Genomic DNA, 17,330 nt, shown 5'->3' on the forward strand with positions numbered 1-17,330 from the left:
TTTAAGAATGATCATGTATTTAGTCCAAGCCCTCCATGTGATGTTTTTGAATAATCTGCATCACGCTGCAGCGTGAAATTCTATTTCAGAATTTCTAATTCAGAAATTCTATTTTTCACAGTTTTTGCTTTTAGCAAGTTTCCTCATTTAACTGACTTCACATTTTTAAATTAGGCACAAGTGCACTGACCATACTGACTTTCTGTTTACTCACTAAAGGGTTTAGGATCTAAGTACCTTACAGTCACTGGTAGAGAGCAGCTCCTCTTCAAGGCTAACTCATAAAAGTGCATTCTGTTCATAGTTTAGGGCCGAGCTAAAATTTGCATTTCCTATTCTGGGGTCTGTAACATACAGTTCTTTGAAGAAGAGGTTTTTAAAGGTTTCACATCAATTGTGGAATTTAACTTTGTCCACACCAAAGAAAAGTCACCCTTTCAGTTCTAACATGGCCTGACAGATAAGAGCCCTCAACTTCTGCACAGCAGGCCAGCAAGATAAGCTGAAGGAGAAGGGACAACATTACGACACACCCTTTATAAAGAAACTAAGCAAACAACTTCGCAAGTAGATTATTTTTAAAGAAAGCTGAAGGAAGGAGACATCACCCACCAGATCAAGTGGAGCTGAAGACTGTCACCATACAAGAGAAGGAGCCATGGGCCAAGGTAAGTGATAACCAGCTCTGCTAGACCCAAGCAATAATGTCTGTCAGGGAAAAAGAAGCCCCCGACTCAAGACAGTGTTCATTAGGCCAGAAGAGACAAGATGAGCTTCCTACAGGCCAGAAGCCAAGAAAGTGGTACAAAGTCTGAGGGAGTTAGCCTTAATGTAGGGGGGGGAGAGGTTGAGGTAAACCAAACTACAGAGTTGAAGCAGGGAAATGACTGTTTTAGCTACTTGAGGAAGGAGAGGGTCCTGGGCAACTCTAAAGAAAGCTAAAATAAGATCTGTGAAAAGTCACAGGAAGTAAAGCAACTCAGATCTCCAGACTGCATATGAATTACCAGTCTACAAGACAGCCAGACCAGACATTTTCAGCATACAGAAAAGAAAATACACAAGCTTTGTTTGAGCTGGCTCTGTAAAATTTAACTGGTGCACAGCTGTGAACTGGAACAGCCATAAAGGGACTCAAAAGCCAGACCAGAAGCAGTAACTGCCAACAGTACAGTAGGACTTCCACACCAACACAGAAAGGACAACAACAATGTGAAAAGGTGTCAAGGACAAGGCAAGTCAGCCAGCAGGAGAAAGCAAACCAATGAAAACTGAAAATGGAAGTAGTTAGCACTTTAGAACCAGAGCAGTAGCTTTGGATAGAAAGGGGATGATCTGTGGATTACTGGCTTTTTTTTTTTTTTTTTTTTTTTTTTTTTTTTTTTTTTTTTTTTTTAACTGGAACAAAGAGTAACTTTGATCAGAATGGGGAAGTAGGTAACAGGATATGTCACGTAAAGGACAGCAGTTACAACTCACAGGTTTAAGGATCTCAGTGATGAATGGGGAACTGAAGGTAGTAAGTTCAGGATGATCCCAAGGCTAGGAGAAACCATGATGATATCTGCTTCTCAGCAAAAAGTTTGGAAAGATTAAAAACACCATCAAAACCAGAAGAAAAGTGCAAGTACACGATCACACTAAGGGCACTGAGCACTAAATTATTTGAGATCAGGGAGCCTGCAATTTTGAACAGCTTTTTTTTTTTTTCCCCTCCTCTGGCACTGGACAGAGGCATGTGCAAGGTGAATGATGCAAGTGTAAAAGACAGGAGGAGGTGCTTTTCTGTCTCCTGTGTGTGAAGTTTAGGTGTGAAGTTACTAACCAGTGTGGTGCCAGGAAGGATTAATCAGTGTTTTATTTGCTGTAATCCAGCATACTTTCAGGACCACACTGCCACACCAGACCTGTGCCAGCGGCTACAGGTTGATTTTGCACATCAAACATAACTAGAAGTAACTCTAGTTAACAGACATAACTAGAAGTATACAACAGGTGACACCCTGCCTCATGTGCACAACTTCAAATCATGTACCCCACGAGGAGTGGAGCTGCTTTGAGTTCAATTAGTGCCCTTGAGTGCACACTGCGAGCTTCCAATTGCAGTCACAGTGAATGCTCAGGTATGTTCCACATCCATTGCTGGGCAGAAAGAGCTTTGCAAAACCATTTTGTTCACTTCACATTGCTAAGGTATAAGCAAAAGCTGCTTGTTAGCCACCTGAGACAGGACAACGCCAGCTCACAGTGAAGGTCCTGACAGTTACTGGTCCGGAACTTTCACAGGCAGGGGCACCATTTGGGTGGAGAAACAAATAGGTGCTTTAGGATGAGGCCCAGAGCCAGAGTGTAAGCAGCTCACTATCTCAACCTCGTTTTATCTTCCCTCATGCAACAGGTGTAAGCGTGAAAAAATGTGATCTTAAGATCATAATGAACAACAATAACCACCACACAGAAGAAATCAGCACTGAAAGGCTTGTGGTGAGGCGGGGGCAGCCTTTCATTATCACAGTGAGCTTCTCATCTCCAATACACAATTACCTGAAGCAGCTGAAAACGACCTTCCTCTCTGTACAGACAGGTAACATTACCAAACCTTTTAGAGCTCTTGTCCAACAGCCACATGAAGAACAGTATTGGTAGGCATGTCCAGAGCTGGACAGGTTTAGAAGTCAGGCACACAGTTTATCTAAACCAGAGTAGAGCCTCCTGCTGCTGGAACTGCAAGATCAGAGCTAAACCTTTTTCCAGAAAAGAGGCTGCAGCACAATAACCAATGCAAGTTCACTGCTCTACGATTTGCAAATACATACTCTTACTTGTGGCTTTTGGGTTAGGAATGTTTAAACTAACCCTGTTTCAGATGTTTTCTGTTCCAGGCTGTTTTCCAGTGACAACCCCAAGCAGAGCAGGACTATTCAGTCCCAGCTTGCTCTACATGCTCTGTATCTGATCACGTGGCTGTGACTTCTGTCACAAGACACTGTATCCCAGAAGCTGCATTCTGTTTCTGGTTTCTATACTGTATGAAATACACATTCCACTTTCAAACAAGGTGGCCTTAGTCCACTACTAACCTCAAAAAGATATATAACCTTTTAAGATAGAAGCATTAAGGTAAGCACTAAGCTAAAGGGTTAAGACTCTCCTACATGGAAAGAGAGCTATGGCTCCAGACTTAGACATGGTAGCAAAAGTCTGCAGTGGATGGGTTGCAATACATGTCTGGAAAATGTATCTCTTTTGCTGCAGGACCACAGCACTCTAAAGCAGATAAAACCCAGGTTAAGTTTCCCATCTCCAGCCTGGGAGACCAGAAGCAGTGGAGTGCAAAACTAGAAGAACAGGACCCATATTGCTGGACCATCTCTGTGAGCACACCTGCCAATGCTCCCATTGGCCAGTATGATCTGTTTTTACATGCCTCCAAGGCTCACTGTCTCCTGGGAAAATTCATCCTTCTCTTTAACCCTTGGTGTCGAGGTAAGTAGTCTAAAACAAAAAGGCAGACTGGGATCAGTCACTTCAAAAAAACAGCTTTGAGCTCTGTCACTGTGTCACCAGAGAGGATGAGGAGGATTCTACCCACTAATTCCATCTGCTTCTGCCCTGTGCTTCAAGCAGTGCTAGCTGTACAAGACCCTGACATGGCTTTCCTCAGCACTCCTGCCCTGTTCCTTGAACACTGCTGTCAGAACCAGACTTTCTTAGAAATAGGAAAGTCAACAGACACCAAAGTAAAAGAGCTACTTAGTGCAACAGCCTACTTCTGTGAGATCTTTTAAAGTTCCTCCACTCAAAGAGAAGTTGCAGTGAAGTTCTTCTCTGCTCTATTTTGCCAGGACAGTATGCCACAGACCACATAAGTGTAATATAGTCTGCTGACACAGGGGTGTCTGAAACCATCTGAATGCTTCCCTCCTGATGTTTTTTTCCTCTAAACTAGATGATGAAGTGTTTTTGCCTAATGAGGCGCAGCGGCAGGAGTACATTTTAAACCAAGATGGTGTCATCTACTGGGGGACTGAAAATGAAATCCTGGCACAGCCCTGGGACTTCGGACAGGTAAGATGTGAAATGTCTGTGCCTTCTTACAACCAGTAGAGGAAAGATGCCTATTTCCTGCATGTACAGAATGCTATTCATTTCCAGGACCTTGGGGCTCTGAAGAAAGTACTTATTATCAGTACTCACTGTTTTTCTTAGGAATGTACAGAACAGCCCATCTGAAGCCTGTATGAAGTCACATAACCCAATTTACATAATTATAGCTAATTTCCTGGCCTGTTCTCTATGAATAAAAACCCTGAATTTCCCTCAGTCAGGAGATGCAGTACGATACTAATGCAGTTCCCATCTTATTTCAATAAAGTTGCACAGCTCCTTCTCCTTCAAATCTCTGCCCAGAGTTCTCCTCCACACCCCACTTACAGAAGACTATCACAAGAAAGGGAGCAAGCATCTGCAGCTACAACCCCTTGCAGGGATTTCAGAAAATAAAATGTTCAGGCCGCAATTCCTGAGCTGCTGTTCTTATTGCAGTTTGATGTGGACATTGTGGACATCTGCTTCAGGCTGCTGGACATAGGTGAAGGCTACCAACAAGACAAGGATCAGACCCAGCGCAAGAACCCCATTTACATCTGCCGCACAGTTGCTGCCATGGTAAGGAGAGAAGCCAGCAGCTCAGACCCCAGCAGGTTAGAATTGAACAGAGACAGGAAACTAGTACAATCTCACTTCTTGTTTTTGGAAATCTACTTACCAGGGCTTGCCCAGGCTGTTACAAGCAACATCTCCTACCTATTTCCAACATTTCCTGATATTCCTGCAGTAGGCAACCAGTGCTGCAGAGTTTCTTAGTAGCAATAGCACACTTAATAGGTAATTCCCAGAGGAGACCTGCACATCATCTTCTGCCCGGTTATGACCTTCATGCTTTTCACAAAAAATTATTATGGTTTCAGCTGCCTTGAGAGTAGCTTCATCAAACAGGATACACTTTACCTACTATGGAGATTTAATTCCTTAATCCACCTTTGTCTCCTCCTCCCCGAAGATGAACTGCAATCTGTCTAGAAGAATCCTGACAGACTCTGGGACCAGAGAATGCTATGATGGGACACCCCCTTCCAAGTGGCTGGGCAGCAGCTCCATTCTCCAGCAGTGGGTTACACTGCAGTGCCAACCTGTTCGCTATGGGCAGTGCTGGGTGTTTGCTGCAGTCATGTGCTCAGGTACAGTTCTCATTTAAAGACTTGCATGTTGATCAAGCCCTTACTTGGTTTGGAAATCCTCTAGCATATACCTGGAATCTTTGTTAAGCCAGGAATCCCATAACATAACCTTTTATCTCTAGGTTTGAGGCAGATCCTCACAGTTTCCTCATCAGCATTCAGCACTGCCAGCTTTGGGCTAAAAGAGTGTCAGTACACACCATTCACTGAATGCACCTATGTTAACTTGCTTCCTGAAGGAACAGTGCCTCTTGCCATTTCCCGAGATTAGGCCCACCACCACTCCAATAAGTTTCATACCAAAAAAAGGCTCTACATATAACAGCACGGACACTTCAGGGCAGGATGCATTACTGATTCACAGCTCTTTCTTTCACAGTTCTGAGATGCCTGGGAATTCCCACTAGGGTTGTCACAGGCTTCACATGGGCTCACAACACTAACAGCAACCCTAATGTGAACGAGTATTATGATGAAGATGGGACGCTGCTTACACCTGACAAGAGCGCCCGTGTCTGGTAAGGAAACAAGGCAGGGCCCAAGGAACAGCTGGAGACAATATCTAGGTCTAGGATGTGACAGAGGGAAAAAGGAAAACGGCTGCAGGGAAGTTTATAAGATGTAGAACAGCTAAGATCCAGTCTACATGACTTGTTCTTGAGAAATTCCAGCAACCAAAAATTTTTTCCCACCAAGGACAGCCCATCCCACCTGGAGAACCTTCACTTACATCAAAAACTGTGGTCACTGCTGCTCCCACGTGCTGGGCTCTTCTAAACAAGTATTAATTAACTGTGCTTTGGCTATAAGTGTCCTGTACCACAGGGCTCAGTGCCTTGTTATAAACACGCTGTGCCTCTCACAGGACTTTCCATGTTTGGAACGAATGCTGGATGGCTCGAACAAACTTGTTACCAGAGTACAGCGGATGGCAGGCACTGGATGCCACCTGCCAGAAGAAAAGCAAAGGTAAAGTATTAAAGAGAGAGAGGGAGAAAAAGGGAGCAAATAAAGCAGTGGGATCCCTCCCTCAGCTTCCACTGAGGGGATGCATTAAGGGAAGGAGGCACTCTGAGGGCTGTATGCACTAAATCATCATTGACCCGTTTGGTTTGTGAGCTTGTAGAGCTCTAAAAGGATCCATTGAAGCACAACACTTAACATACCACTCCCTATAGTGTATAAGTTTATACTAAGCATGGGCCTAGTTGGCAAACCATCTGATTCTTAACTGGGCTATGTTTTCTCTTCAGGCCCTTCATTTTGTGGGCCAGCTCCTGTTCAGGCCATCAAGGAAGGGGACATGGAAGTGGATTATGATGTCTGCTACTTCTTTGCTGCCATGAATGCCAAGTGCAAGGTCTGGATACACAAGGCAGATGACATCCTCAAGCCAGCTTTCATCTGCACAAAGTATACTGGCAACAACATCAGCACCAAGAGTGTGGGCAGTGAACGCTGTGAGGATATCACACACAACTACAAATATCCTGAAGGTACGAGGTGGACAAATGTTTGAGCACATTCCCTGACCATGTTCCAAGTGAAGGGTAAATGACTACAGAGCAGAGCCATACCAGAACAGCAGGGACGTCCACTTCTCACTACCTCCCCTTCCTGAATGGGGCAACAACATCTGACTTTGGCTGTGTACAGAACCAAAGTACGGGTCGTATTTCAGTTTCGTCCTGCTTAATTACCAGCTTGCTAGGACAGGCACTCTCCTGTCTGAAAAAATCTCCTTTCCTGACTTCTGTTACCTGCACATTATTTTCCCATTACCCTTATATCACATTTCATACTCCAGCTTTCTGTACTCCTAGACATTGTCTAAATCCGTCCCTCAAATAGCAGCTCTTCAGAATCTATTACTGTGTTCTGTTTACCTGACACAGCCCCACCATCTCATCTTTTTCTATGGCATGCTGCCTCCTGGTTGCAGTCCATCACAGGACAACACAGTACCACTCCATAGCTACAGTTACAAAGAGAAAATCTTTTCTTATTCTGACATTTATTAGCACCAAAGTGCTCAAAAACTATGAGAAGTCTTTTCAGACACAAACAATTTCCTCGCAGCTGAAATTCTTGGTCCACTTCAACCAAAGCACGAGGTATTTCTCTGCTATGAGCAACAGTTGTCTCCAATACAGTTGGGATAATTCCACTCTTTCTACATGTAGTGCTTTACAACTACTAAACAAGAAAGAATATTAAAATGTGCTTTTCTTTTCGGCGACAGGCTCTCTTCAAGAAAAAAAAGTACTTGTCAAAGCCTACAGAAAGATAAAGACACTTCAGGCAATCAGCAGCAGGAAAGAGATTATCTCTGTTCCTCCTGCCCATGAAGAGCTTTTTATCCACCTCCAGTCCAAGAGTTCTCCAATACTGGGACAAGATATTCCACTTTCCATTGAAATGTTTAACTATAGTGGTAGAGAAAAGGCTACACACCTGGTACTTGGAATCCAGTCTCTACATTATAATGGTGTTCCCATTATGCAACTTTGGAAGGAAAAGTTTAATTTTATCATCAGAAACAATGAAGGTAAGGGCTCTGCTAAGGCTGAATTAGTGCATCCAATCCTCTCACTTCAGAAAAATGCACTTAGCTATAAGTAAGAAATATTGGATGGAAAGCCAAATGTAGGCAATCCAAACAAATCACCTTTGTAGGGAAAGAGGAAAATAACTGCAGCATGTTAGGTGGATCATTTTCACTTGGGCTTTTAAATGCAGTTTTCAGTACATTGTTGGGTGGTGCAGGCTAAGAACATAACATCAGTTACACTGTTATCTGTATTTCACCACTCTATATTCCAGTTAAAACCCTGCAAGTCTTTGTGCCTTACTCACGGTATGGAAAAGAGCTGGGAGAGAACCGTCTGCTTAGGCTGACTGCCATGCTGAGAGATGAGGACTCCTTCTACATATACTTTGCACAAGAAGAGATTAGCATCTGTGACCCGCCTCTGACTATTGAGGTTAGATTGGTCTATCATTCTGTTATTGCAATGGTGAGATAAGAGTCTCTGTAGTTATGAGCAGCAGAAAAATTCTACTACACTGAGTGGCTTTCCTCATACTGTCTTCTTTCAAAGCACTAAAATAAGAGTTTGTGAAAAGTGAGTTGTACTGCACTGTTGTATAGAGTATTTCTCCCATTTTTACCTTGCATATGTGCAAAAATAAATAAATCCAGGTAACCCCTAACATCGTCATGAGTCCACAAGTCAGAAGATAAAGGAGAAAGCTACAGAAGAACACTGCAGTGGTGAAGAAAGCTGGACTTTGTGTCTTCTGGCAACTGGCAGCTCAGGCTGAGACCTCTGGCAACAAAATTCAATTATCTCTCTTTAATCATAGAAGTTTGTCTTTCCTTCTCTGAGTTTCAGCTCACTGCTTTCTTTCAACAGTTTCCAGAAAATGTGGTACTGTACCAGCCATCCACAGTGAAGGTCAGCCTCCTGAATCCTCTCACTGAACCCCTGGAGAAGTGTGTGATAGTGGTTGGAGGACGAGGGCTCATTTACAGACAAAGGAAGTACAGGTGAGTGCAAACTAAGCAGTTAAACAGAAAAACAAACAACACAAGCCAGAGAAATCCTTGCCCTGGAAAAGCTGTCCATCAGAATAAACAGGCAGCATCACAGTAGGAAGAGATCACTACAGCTGAAAGACCCAGGCGTTCCCTTACTTAGGGATAATACATAAGATTTTCACACTGAAAAAGAGAACAGATAACTTTCAACAGGCCTTCCCACTATCTGCTGAAGAACCAAACAAATCTGACTTAAGTTACCCAAACACAAATATGCTTCTCAACTTGAAAAAGCAACATTTCTCTCAAGAAACTGCATTAGGACAAATTACACTTACATATTTCCATGGGGAACTCAACCCTCATATTTCCCTCCCAAAGCTGTTTTTATCACAATCCCATTCTGGTGGTTTCAGTCACCATTTAACTTTTTCTATAGACCCTCCTATTTTATTTTATTTTTGGCATCATAGAATTGTAGAATGGCCTGGGTTGAAAAGGATCAGAATGATCACCTAGTTTCAACTCTTTGCCACAGGCAGGGTCACCAAGCACCAGACCTGGCTGCCCAGAGCCACATCCAGCCTGGCCTTCAATGCCTCCAAGAATGGGGCATCCACAACCTCTGGACAACCTGTTCCAGTGCATCACCACCCTCTGAGTGAAAAACTTCCTCACATTCATGCCTCACAAATGCATCTGCTATGGCGAGGAACTAGAAATATAAAGAGGTGTACTTTCTATATAATGCCTTCTTACCTTTCAGGCTGGGTTCTGTGCAACCTAACAGCACTCAAGACTTGCATATCTCATTCACACCTACTGAAACAGGGCCAAGAAGACTCACTGCACGCCTTACATGCCTTCAAATCCAGAACCTGAAGAGCTACAAAACTATCAATGTTGCAGCTGCATGATGTCCGATTTAGAACAGCTTCTGCTATCCTGTTTACAAGGGTGGCCATGATCTATGCCCTGACCTTTGGTGAGCACTGATACTAAAAACTTAAATAAAATCATATTTATAATCCCACCTATCACTATATTCACTCTCGGGTCTGGGAAGCTGAACTTTATTGTGAAAAAGATTGGCAATGTGCTCAAGCAGATACCGGGTTTCTGTGTGCATTCCTGCTGAACACACCAGTGCTTAGTCATTCTTTCTCTCCAGCAAAAAAACAAAAACAAAAACATCCTGTAGAACTTCAAAGTGACAGATGTAGCACTCCTCTAGAGAAATACTCTTATCTCCTACAGATTTTTGAAGTTGGTAATACAATAGGTATTTTCTACCACTTTCTTAGGGAATAGAAGAGAGGAATAGCATGCACTCCTCCTTAAGATTAGACAGAATATAGCACTTTTTCTTTTTAACACTTCCTTTGGCTGACTACAAGAGAATGGAGATTCTTTTCTTCTGCATATATTCTCTGCCACATGAAAATAGATGCAGCTAACGACACAAATCTAGCAATATTTTATTGTTCTCTGAACCCCACAGTAGCTGTAATGTCTGAGAAACAGAACATATTCACAGCATTAAAATGAAGCACTACACCATCCCAAGAGTCCAAGCAAAACGACATCTTCTGCAACTGCAAAGAGGGATTTTCTGGGCAAGTTTTGCCAGGCAGCAGTAAAGTTCCCTCTTAAAAACACTGTCCTCATAATTCTCCCTGTAGCTGGAGAATGGCCAGATTCACTGGAAAAGCATATATCAGAGCTAGTGGCAGTAACACATGCGGACACAGAAGAGCTAAAGTTCACCCTGTGTGAAGTTCTTGATTTTGTCCATGTTGTGATCTACTGCACCTGTTAGAAACTGCACCCAGCCTTCTTCTGATGGTGGACATACATGGCTTGTCCTGCAAAAGTGGAGGAAATTCATTAGGAAAGCCGCCTGGGGGGTTTTATATTTATGCATCCAAAAATCCCCCAACACATTGGTATTGTGAAGTGCTGAATTACTACAATATTAAAATAGGACTTCTGTAACCCCACAGTGCTTGAACAAGGAAGAACCCATGTCCTTATCTCTAGTTTCAAACCTTGACACATACGTCCATCTTCAGCAGTAACCTCTTTCATTCCTGCCATCCTCTTCCTATTGCGTTGTGTCTGGGTAACATCAGAATTACTCCAGTATGACAGCATTTGCTGTCTACAAGTGAATCATCTTTGACAGGAGGTAGAGATATTAACCTTCACAGCAGCAAACACATGCTCATAAATTGTAACTCATACTCACTTTGTAATCTCTAAGACTTTCTTTAATACTGAGGCCAATTTAGCAGCCTACAAAGAAAGAAAAGGGAAATAAGTAAGCTAAACATGCAAGAAAAAAAAAAAGAAGGGGGGGGGGAACCCAGCATTAACTGGAAAGAAAGGGGAGGTTCAGAGATGATTAATGTAGCCAAGAATAAGTAAAACTGCCAAAGACTTTGATGCAAAAGAAAGTCACCTAACACTGGCATGGTGGGATTATCTCCAAATCTGTCGCTGTCTGGGACAGGTAAAAATAAAGAAAGATGTTTCTTAATGTATACTTTAAAATGTTGGTGGTTTTGTTTTTGTTTTTTTTTTTCCTTTAAAAAGATAAATCTATTAGAACAAAAAGGCATGAAGTTTTAAGTGACTGACTGTATTGCAAGTTGATAGTAGGCAATACACCATAAAAAAAAATTTCAAGCCACTCGTGAACGTATGAAACCAGAATTAAACATTTCAGGTATGAGAAAGTATATACTTATCTAGGTTGGAAGGGACCCCTGGAAGACACCTGAGTGCAACCTCCTGCTCAAACCAAGGCAAATCTAAGAGTTCAGTCAGCTTGCTCAGAGCCTTGACCCCTAGAATTTTGAGTATCTCCAAAGATGGAGATTCCAGTGCCTTTCTGAGCAACTTTTTTCACTTAAATGAAGCATGTGCTCAACGATGCTGTGAGGATTTTTAATTTATTTCTTGAATTAAGATCACTTTATTTGAACAAATCTAAATTGCCCAGAGAGAAAAAGTAGATGTACAGTACACTGGCAGCCCTAGACCTCACTTTCCTGAGTAATGTCATTGGACATCTCTATGGATCATACTTTAGAGCCAACACAAGAGAAGACATCCTCTTCCCTGAAGTAAAGATGGAGAATACACCTCCACCTGAAGGTAGCTAAGTGTACAAGAGAACCAAAAGATTCTTCATCCATAAGAACTTATTATAGAGACAGCAGTAAATCCTCTCTCTGAAAGACATAATTCCCCAAATTCAATTTCCTCCCCTTCTTTACAGCCAAGTGAATAGATCCACATGCAGGCTGCAAAAACTTACATTGAGTCGCACGGCCAGATGGTTCATAGGTGGGTACATGCTCAGTGCCAGCTCATCAACGCTAGAATAGAAGACAGGGGTGCAATGGACAAAAAACCCAGCTGCACAATCCACAGATTCTGGTCAAATCCTATATCCACCCTCAATGCAAGTCAAGTATGGCATGACAAGGAGACAGCATTGGTTATACCCATGGAACACTTCACAACGCCTCCTCAGGCGTCTGTGTGCAACTCCCACCTTACTTCTAGTCATAGTCACAACTCCACTCTAAGCAGCAGCACATGTTCCTTTCCTGACATGCAAAACTCTCAAGAGCCTATGATATAACAGTCTTCATATTTGTTTCCACCACCTGGCCACAGCTTAAGTATCAGAAAGGTTTTTCCAGTCTGTATTCTAGACCTCATGTAAAACAGGGACTACTCCGAAGCACAAAGAAGCATTTCGGCTGCCAGATTCTGTTAATTCCAGTAAGAAAAACTAATCAATGACTCCAGTTCAATAGAGCAAACTGCAAGAACCTGGCAGATAGCCCCATTCTTATATCAACTTAAAACCACAAACACAGTTCAGGAGGTTGCTTACCTTGGACTGATCTCATTAGCAATGTCTGCAAGGTCATCCAGCTGAGCAATCTGCTCTGGAGAGTCAGCTTTTCCATAAGCCTTCACTACACTCAAGACCTTCTTTAGGCAAGCTTTAGAAGCCTTCATTAATCCCATGCAGGAGCCAAGCAACTTCCGGTCAGCTTCTGACCAATAGGTATCTCTGTTACCCCGAAAGCCGAGCTCCTCGTCTTCTATGATATCACTGTAGGGGTCTTGTTCTTCCACCAGAGCCTGAGAACACAGATGCATTGAAAACCTATAGCCTAACATCCATTCCAGCAATATCCAGGAGGATAAGTAAAACATGGTCTAAAAATCACACAAATAATTTGTGGAAGAACCTCTCTTCAACCAGGCATCTCTGCTGCCAGGCTCTGTTCACTCCAGTAAGACTGGATTAAGAAAAACTAAATACTGACTCCTGTTCAATCTGGCAAACTGCAAGAACCTGGCAAACAGTCCCATTCTTACATCAACCTAAAACCACAAACACAGTTTAGAACATAGCTTCCATGAAGCTCTACGTAAGCTAAGCCAGATCCAGGTTTAAAAACCTCAGTAAGATACAGGCATAAGATGCTGTTGCTCATAGTAGAACCTATCTAAATCAAAGCCTGTATATTAAACAATCCTTGTGTTCTTTCAGAGAAATCAGTGCAGGTTCCTCAGTAACTTAAGGGTGTCCTTACATTTTCCATCTCTTCCACAGCATCCTTGACCACACCTAGAAATGCAGACAGAGCAGACACAACTGCTGCCTGGTTATCTGTAAAAGGAAAAGTAAAGAAAACTGTAGCACTGCAGTGATTCAAATCTGCTTGCACCAACATTCACCTATATTTGCAGCCATTAGATCTTGAGATCACAGGATCAAATTTTTTGCAAAGCTCAGAGCTGTACTGTATTGCTTTACAAATAATCAGAGCAGATTTCCACACTTCAGAGAACAGCAGGGTTTTGAGGAATGAGTAAGCCTCCACTGTACTGCCTAAAATGCCCCTCTCAAGCGTTACCAATATTTTGAGATCACACATCCTATTTCCATTGGTCTGCATACACAATACTCACCTCGTGGCAGGCTGGACACTTGCTCACATGCCTCCCACACACCACCAGTTGATATAAGTTGCTCCTGAGATGAGCTGAAACAAAACAGAGGCTCTCAAAGTTAGAGTAACACTTTACCCTGCTAGGCTGTTTTATTTTTGTGCACACTATAAGAGGCTCAGCTGAGAAAATGGCAAACTAGCTTGTCACTGGTATTTCACAACCACACAAAGCATGAGATGCTTTCATAAATCCTACTGAGTTTAGTTACTAGTTGGAAAAAGAGGCAGGAGTTTCTTACAAAGACCTCTCAAGATCCTTAGATGTTATTTTTTAACTTTCAGTATTTATCAAAATCAGAAGAGACAGCTGATCTCTGCCTAGAGAGACTGGAATTAATCAGTAAATACAGAGGCTGCATAATATTTCCCCTGAAAGACTTTGGTCCACTAACTAGCTACAGAGTCACACAATTACCATCACCATTCACTTCACAAGCAAGAATTGCCAAACAGTATAAATAGTATCAAGCACCATCATGGAAATCCCACTTCCAGCATTTTTCCTTGCCACAGACAGGATGAAAAAATCTCTTCTCTACCTAAGCAGATGCACTTGAAGAATGCCAGAAGTGAGACCCAGCTCTTCCTTACCACAGGAGATGCTTTTACCAAGGGTCTCTCACTAGGTCCTGCTCATGCTACATCACAGCTGTGTTGCAGCCACATTTGTCCCTGGTGTTGATTCTCTCCTTGATTACAACCTGAATCCAGACCTGCTGTCTTGACTTATGGCTTGACCTCAGACCCAACTAATTGCAATGGACGAGCTGGGCAACCACTGGATGGCATGTGATGCCATTAAAATTTCCAAACCCAATTCTTATTTTGTTGTTACAGTTTGACACTGCTGCTATGGGCTTGACAGATGTCAACACCAGCACTGTTCTGTTCAATCAGATATTGGAGGACAGGTCCCTTGTCGGTGAGTCTGCTGCCTTTACCTGCCTGATAACAATGCTCAGTTCCTGCCATCCCACTTCCCTTACGAGTGCAGTCTACACTTGCTGCTCCTTAGTGAGTATATTTGCAACTTTTCTTCTTGCTGAAAAAGTACTACCTCCCCAATGGAGAAACAAGAATTGTTTCTGTGAGCTGGATCATTCCCTCCAATACTTCAGTGGTAGCATCTCGTACCATCTTCCGAAGTGTAGTACCTGGTTGAGAAACAGCAAGTATGTTTCTAAGAGGGAAAAAACTAACATAGATGAATAGACAGATTTGCAAAAACACACAGTATAAATAAAGTTAGAGGAACAATATATATTGCCTAAATTCTAAAGTTCTGAAAGACTTTAGACAGAGATTTCAACACTTTATAAACAGGAATGGTTGATAAACTATACCACTTTCTATACTATCATTTATTCATAGATGGAAATCACCAAAAGTAAATTGCCAAATTCATTCACAATCATGCTGCAAGTCTATAGAATAGCTGACAAGACATAGCTGATGTTAACTTGTTTTCCTGTGTAGACTAAATCTATGATGCTGTAAAATACCGGGTTTCTTTACATCGTGGTGAAAGAACTGTCCTGCCATCACTCTCTCACCTTGGCCCTTGGGGAGCCAGTAGTACACTGTGGCAACTGCAAGAATGGCATTTTGGACATCTTCGCTCAGCTTTTGACAATTCTGAAAATGGGTAGGCAGAAGGATTAACTAGGAACATCACATGGCTACAGTGCATTTAGAAATCCTCAAAAGAAATCATTTAAGTCTACATTACTTGTAAGAAAAAGGAAGAATAGTCATGATTACAATAACGGAGAAACAAACAACAAGAAGAGACAGTATGTTTCTGTGAAACCTAAAAGCACAGAAGAGGATAATTTGCTAGAGCTGCAAGCTCACTGTATATATCAGGAGTTGATATACGCTGTATGACCACCACACCCTGGTTCAAGGAAGGTGAAGAGAGGAAAAAACAGCTTAATTATTCTCAAATCGAGGTGCTTATTTTATCCTTCCTCAAACATATAGTGTTAATATTCTCTTAATTAACAGAAAACTTAACACCATTCATTGTTAAGAGAAAAGATCTATACTGCCCAATATCTCATCTTCATCAGCAATCAGTTATAGAAGCTCAAGAAAAAAGATCTAAGAAAACATCTCCTAACTTATATAAATTAGTTTTCAAAGCAATTCTTGAATTTGATTAATACACATTAAAAAAAAAACACAAACAATTCACATGAATTGTCCCTTTTTTATGCTGACCCCAATAACTTTGTTTTAGTCAAATGAACTGGAAGATACCTCAAAGTTCTCCCACAGACAGCAATTTCCTGCTCTGTGGGAGGTTTTTACTAACCTCTGCAGAAGGCAGCGGAGGCCTCGAGAACGCTAGACTAAGCTTTGTAGCTTCCTGTGATGTTGCCTTGAATGCTTGACCTAGACAGGATATTGTGGGAAAAAGAAATGAAAAATCCTCTCAGGTAAATGCCAGTGGAACGGCGTAAATAGATTAGCAGTGTCTTCTCAGCCACCACTATTTCTTATTTCCGAGCATGAAAAAAACATGAACTAAATTACACTGCAAAAGAAAATTTCCCTGTAGCTTTTGCGCCACACACACTGCATGTATAAGACATGTGATCGCTGCCAGCTTTTTACTTAGCTGGTACTGCTGTCCACACCCACATCCATCTGCTCCAGCACCTTCACTAGAACGTTCCATAAGGCTTTAAGAGATCAAATGCTTTAAAAACATGAAACAGTTTTTACAACTATACTCTTTATTACTTTACAACACCAGCGGGACTAGAGCCGAGAGGGAGTGCAAAACCCCCGGCTGAAGACCCGTTTGCCGGGGATTCCACCTGCAGCTCACTGCTCTGCTGCGAACCAGTCCAGCCGCGGCCCAACGCCTCTACCCCACCCGGCGGCCAAGCCCAGCACGGTACCCTCGGTGCCAGCCCGCTCCCCGGCCCGTACCTAGCGCGTCCCAGAACCGCGGAGGCTCGAACGGCTCACGGCCTTCGCCCGGTTCGCCCTCTGTAAATGCAGACAAAAGGTCTCAGCCTGCGGAAAGCCGGCCCAACTTCTGGCCCGACGTCCGTTTTTGCCCCAGCCCGGCCCCGACCCCCACCTCTGACCCGTGCCAGCACCGCGCGCAGCGAGCCGCACAGCTCCTGCAGCAGCTCCCGTGCCTCCATGCCTGCAGGAGCACCCCGCGCGCTCCGGCACGGCTGGACGTCAGCCGCGGCACGGCACACCAACTTCCGGCACGGCAGCCCGTCGGCTGCAGTACGTCACATCCGCTTCCGGCAGCGCTTCCCGTCGGCTGCGGTACGTCACACCAACTTCCGGCACGGCAGCCCGTCGGCTGCAGTACGCCGTATCCGCTTCCGGCAGCGCTTCCCCATCGGCTGCGGTACGTCACACCAACTTCCGGCACGGCTGCCTATCGGCTGCGGTACGCCACATCTGCTTCCGGAGAGCCGTGCAGAAGAGGCGGCTCCGCCCCTTTAGGAAAACCCTACTGGTCACGCGCGCTACCCC

General features: G+C 43.3%; 2 protein-coding genes across 2 annotated transcripts; one reads left to right on the forward strand and one right to left on the reverse strand.

Moving 5' to 3' along the window:
• Positions 1 to 658: 658 nt before the first annotated feature.
• Positions 659 to 9,698, forward strand: EPB42 (erythrocyte membrane protein band 4.2; the record flags this gene model as incomplete). Its single annotated transcript, XM_079543204.1, has 13 exons — positions 659 to 668; positions 2,399 to 2,584; positions 3,256 to 3,486; positions 3,950 to 4,068; positions 4,546 to 4,668; positions 5,063 to 5,240; positions 5,620 to 5,758; positions 6,106 to 6,209; positions 6,494 to 6,736; positions 7,483 to 7,788; positions 8,064 to 8,224; positions 8,657 to 8,790; positions 9,548 to 9,698. 13 exons carry the CDS (start codon positions 659 to 661, stop codon positions 9,696 to 9,698), a joined length of 2,085 nt encoding a protein of 694 aa, XP_079399330.1.
• Positions 9,699 to 10,537: 839 nt separating this feature from the next.
• On the reverse strand, positions 10,538 to 16,984 carry CCNDBP1 (cyclin D1 binding protein 1; the record flags this gene model as incomplete). The annotated part of the gene is made up of 11 exons (XM_079543202.1): positions 10,538 to 10,646; positions 11,030 to 11,076; positions 12,104 to 12,164; positions 12,692 to 12,945; positions 13,404 to 13,480; positions 13,783 to 13,856; positions 14,881 to 14,977; positions 15,377 to 15,458; positions 16,141 to 16,220; positions 16,764 to 16,823; positions 16,918 to 16,984. 11 exons carry the CDS (start codon positions 16,982 to 16,984, stop codon positions 10,538 to 10,540), a joined length of 1,008 nt encoding a protein of 335 aa, XP_079399328.1.
• Positions 16,985 to 17,330: the final 346 nt, after the last annotated feature.

Source organism: Tetrao urogallus, assembly GCF_951394365.1.
Source record: "Tetrao urogallus genome assembly, chromosome: 16".
Lineage (NCBI taxonomy): Eukaryota > Metazoa > Chordata > Aves > Galliformes > Phasianidae > Tetrao > Tetrao urogallus.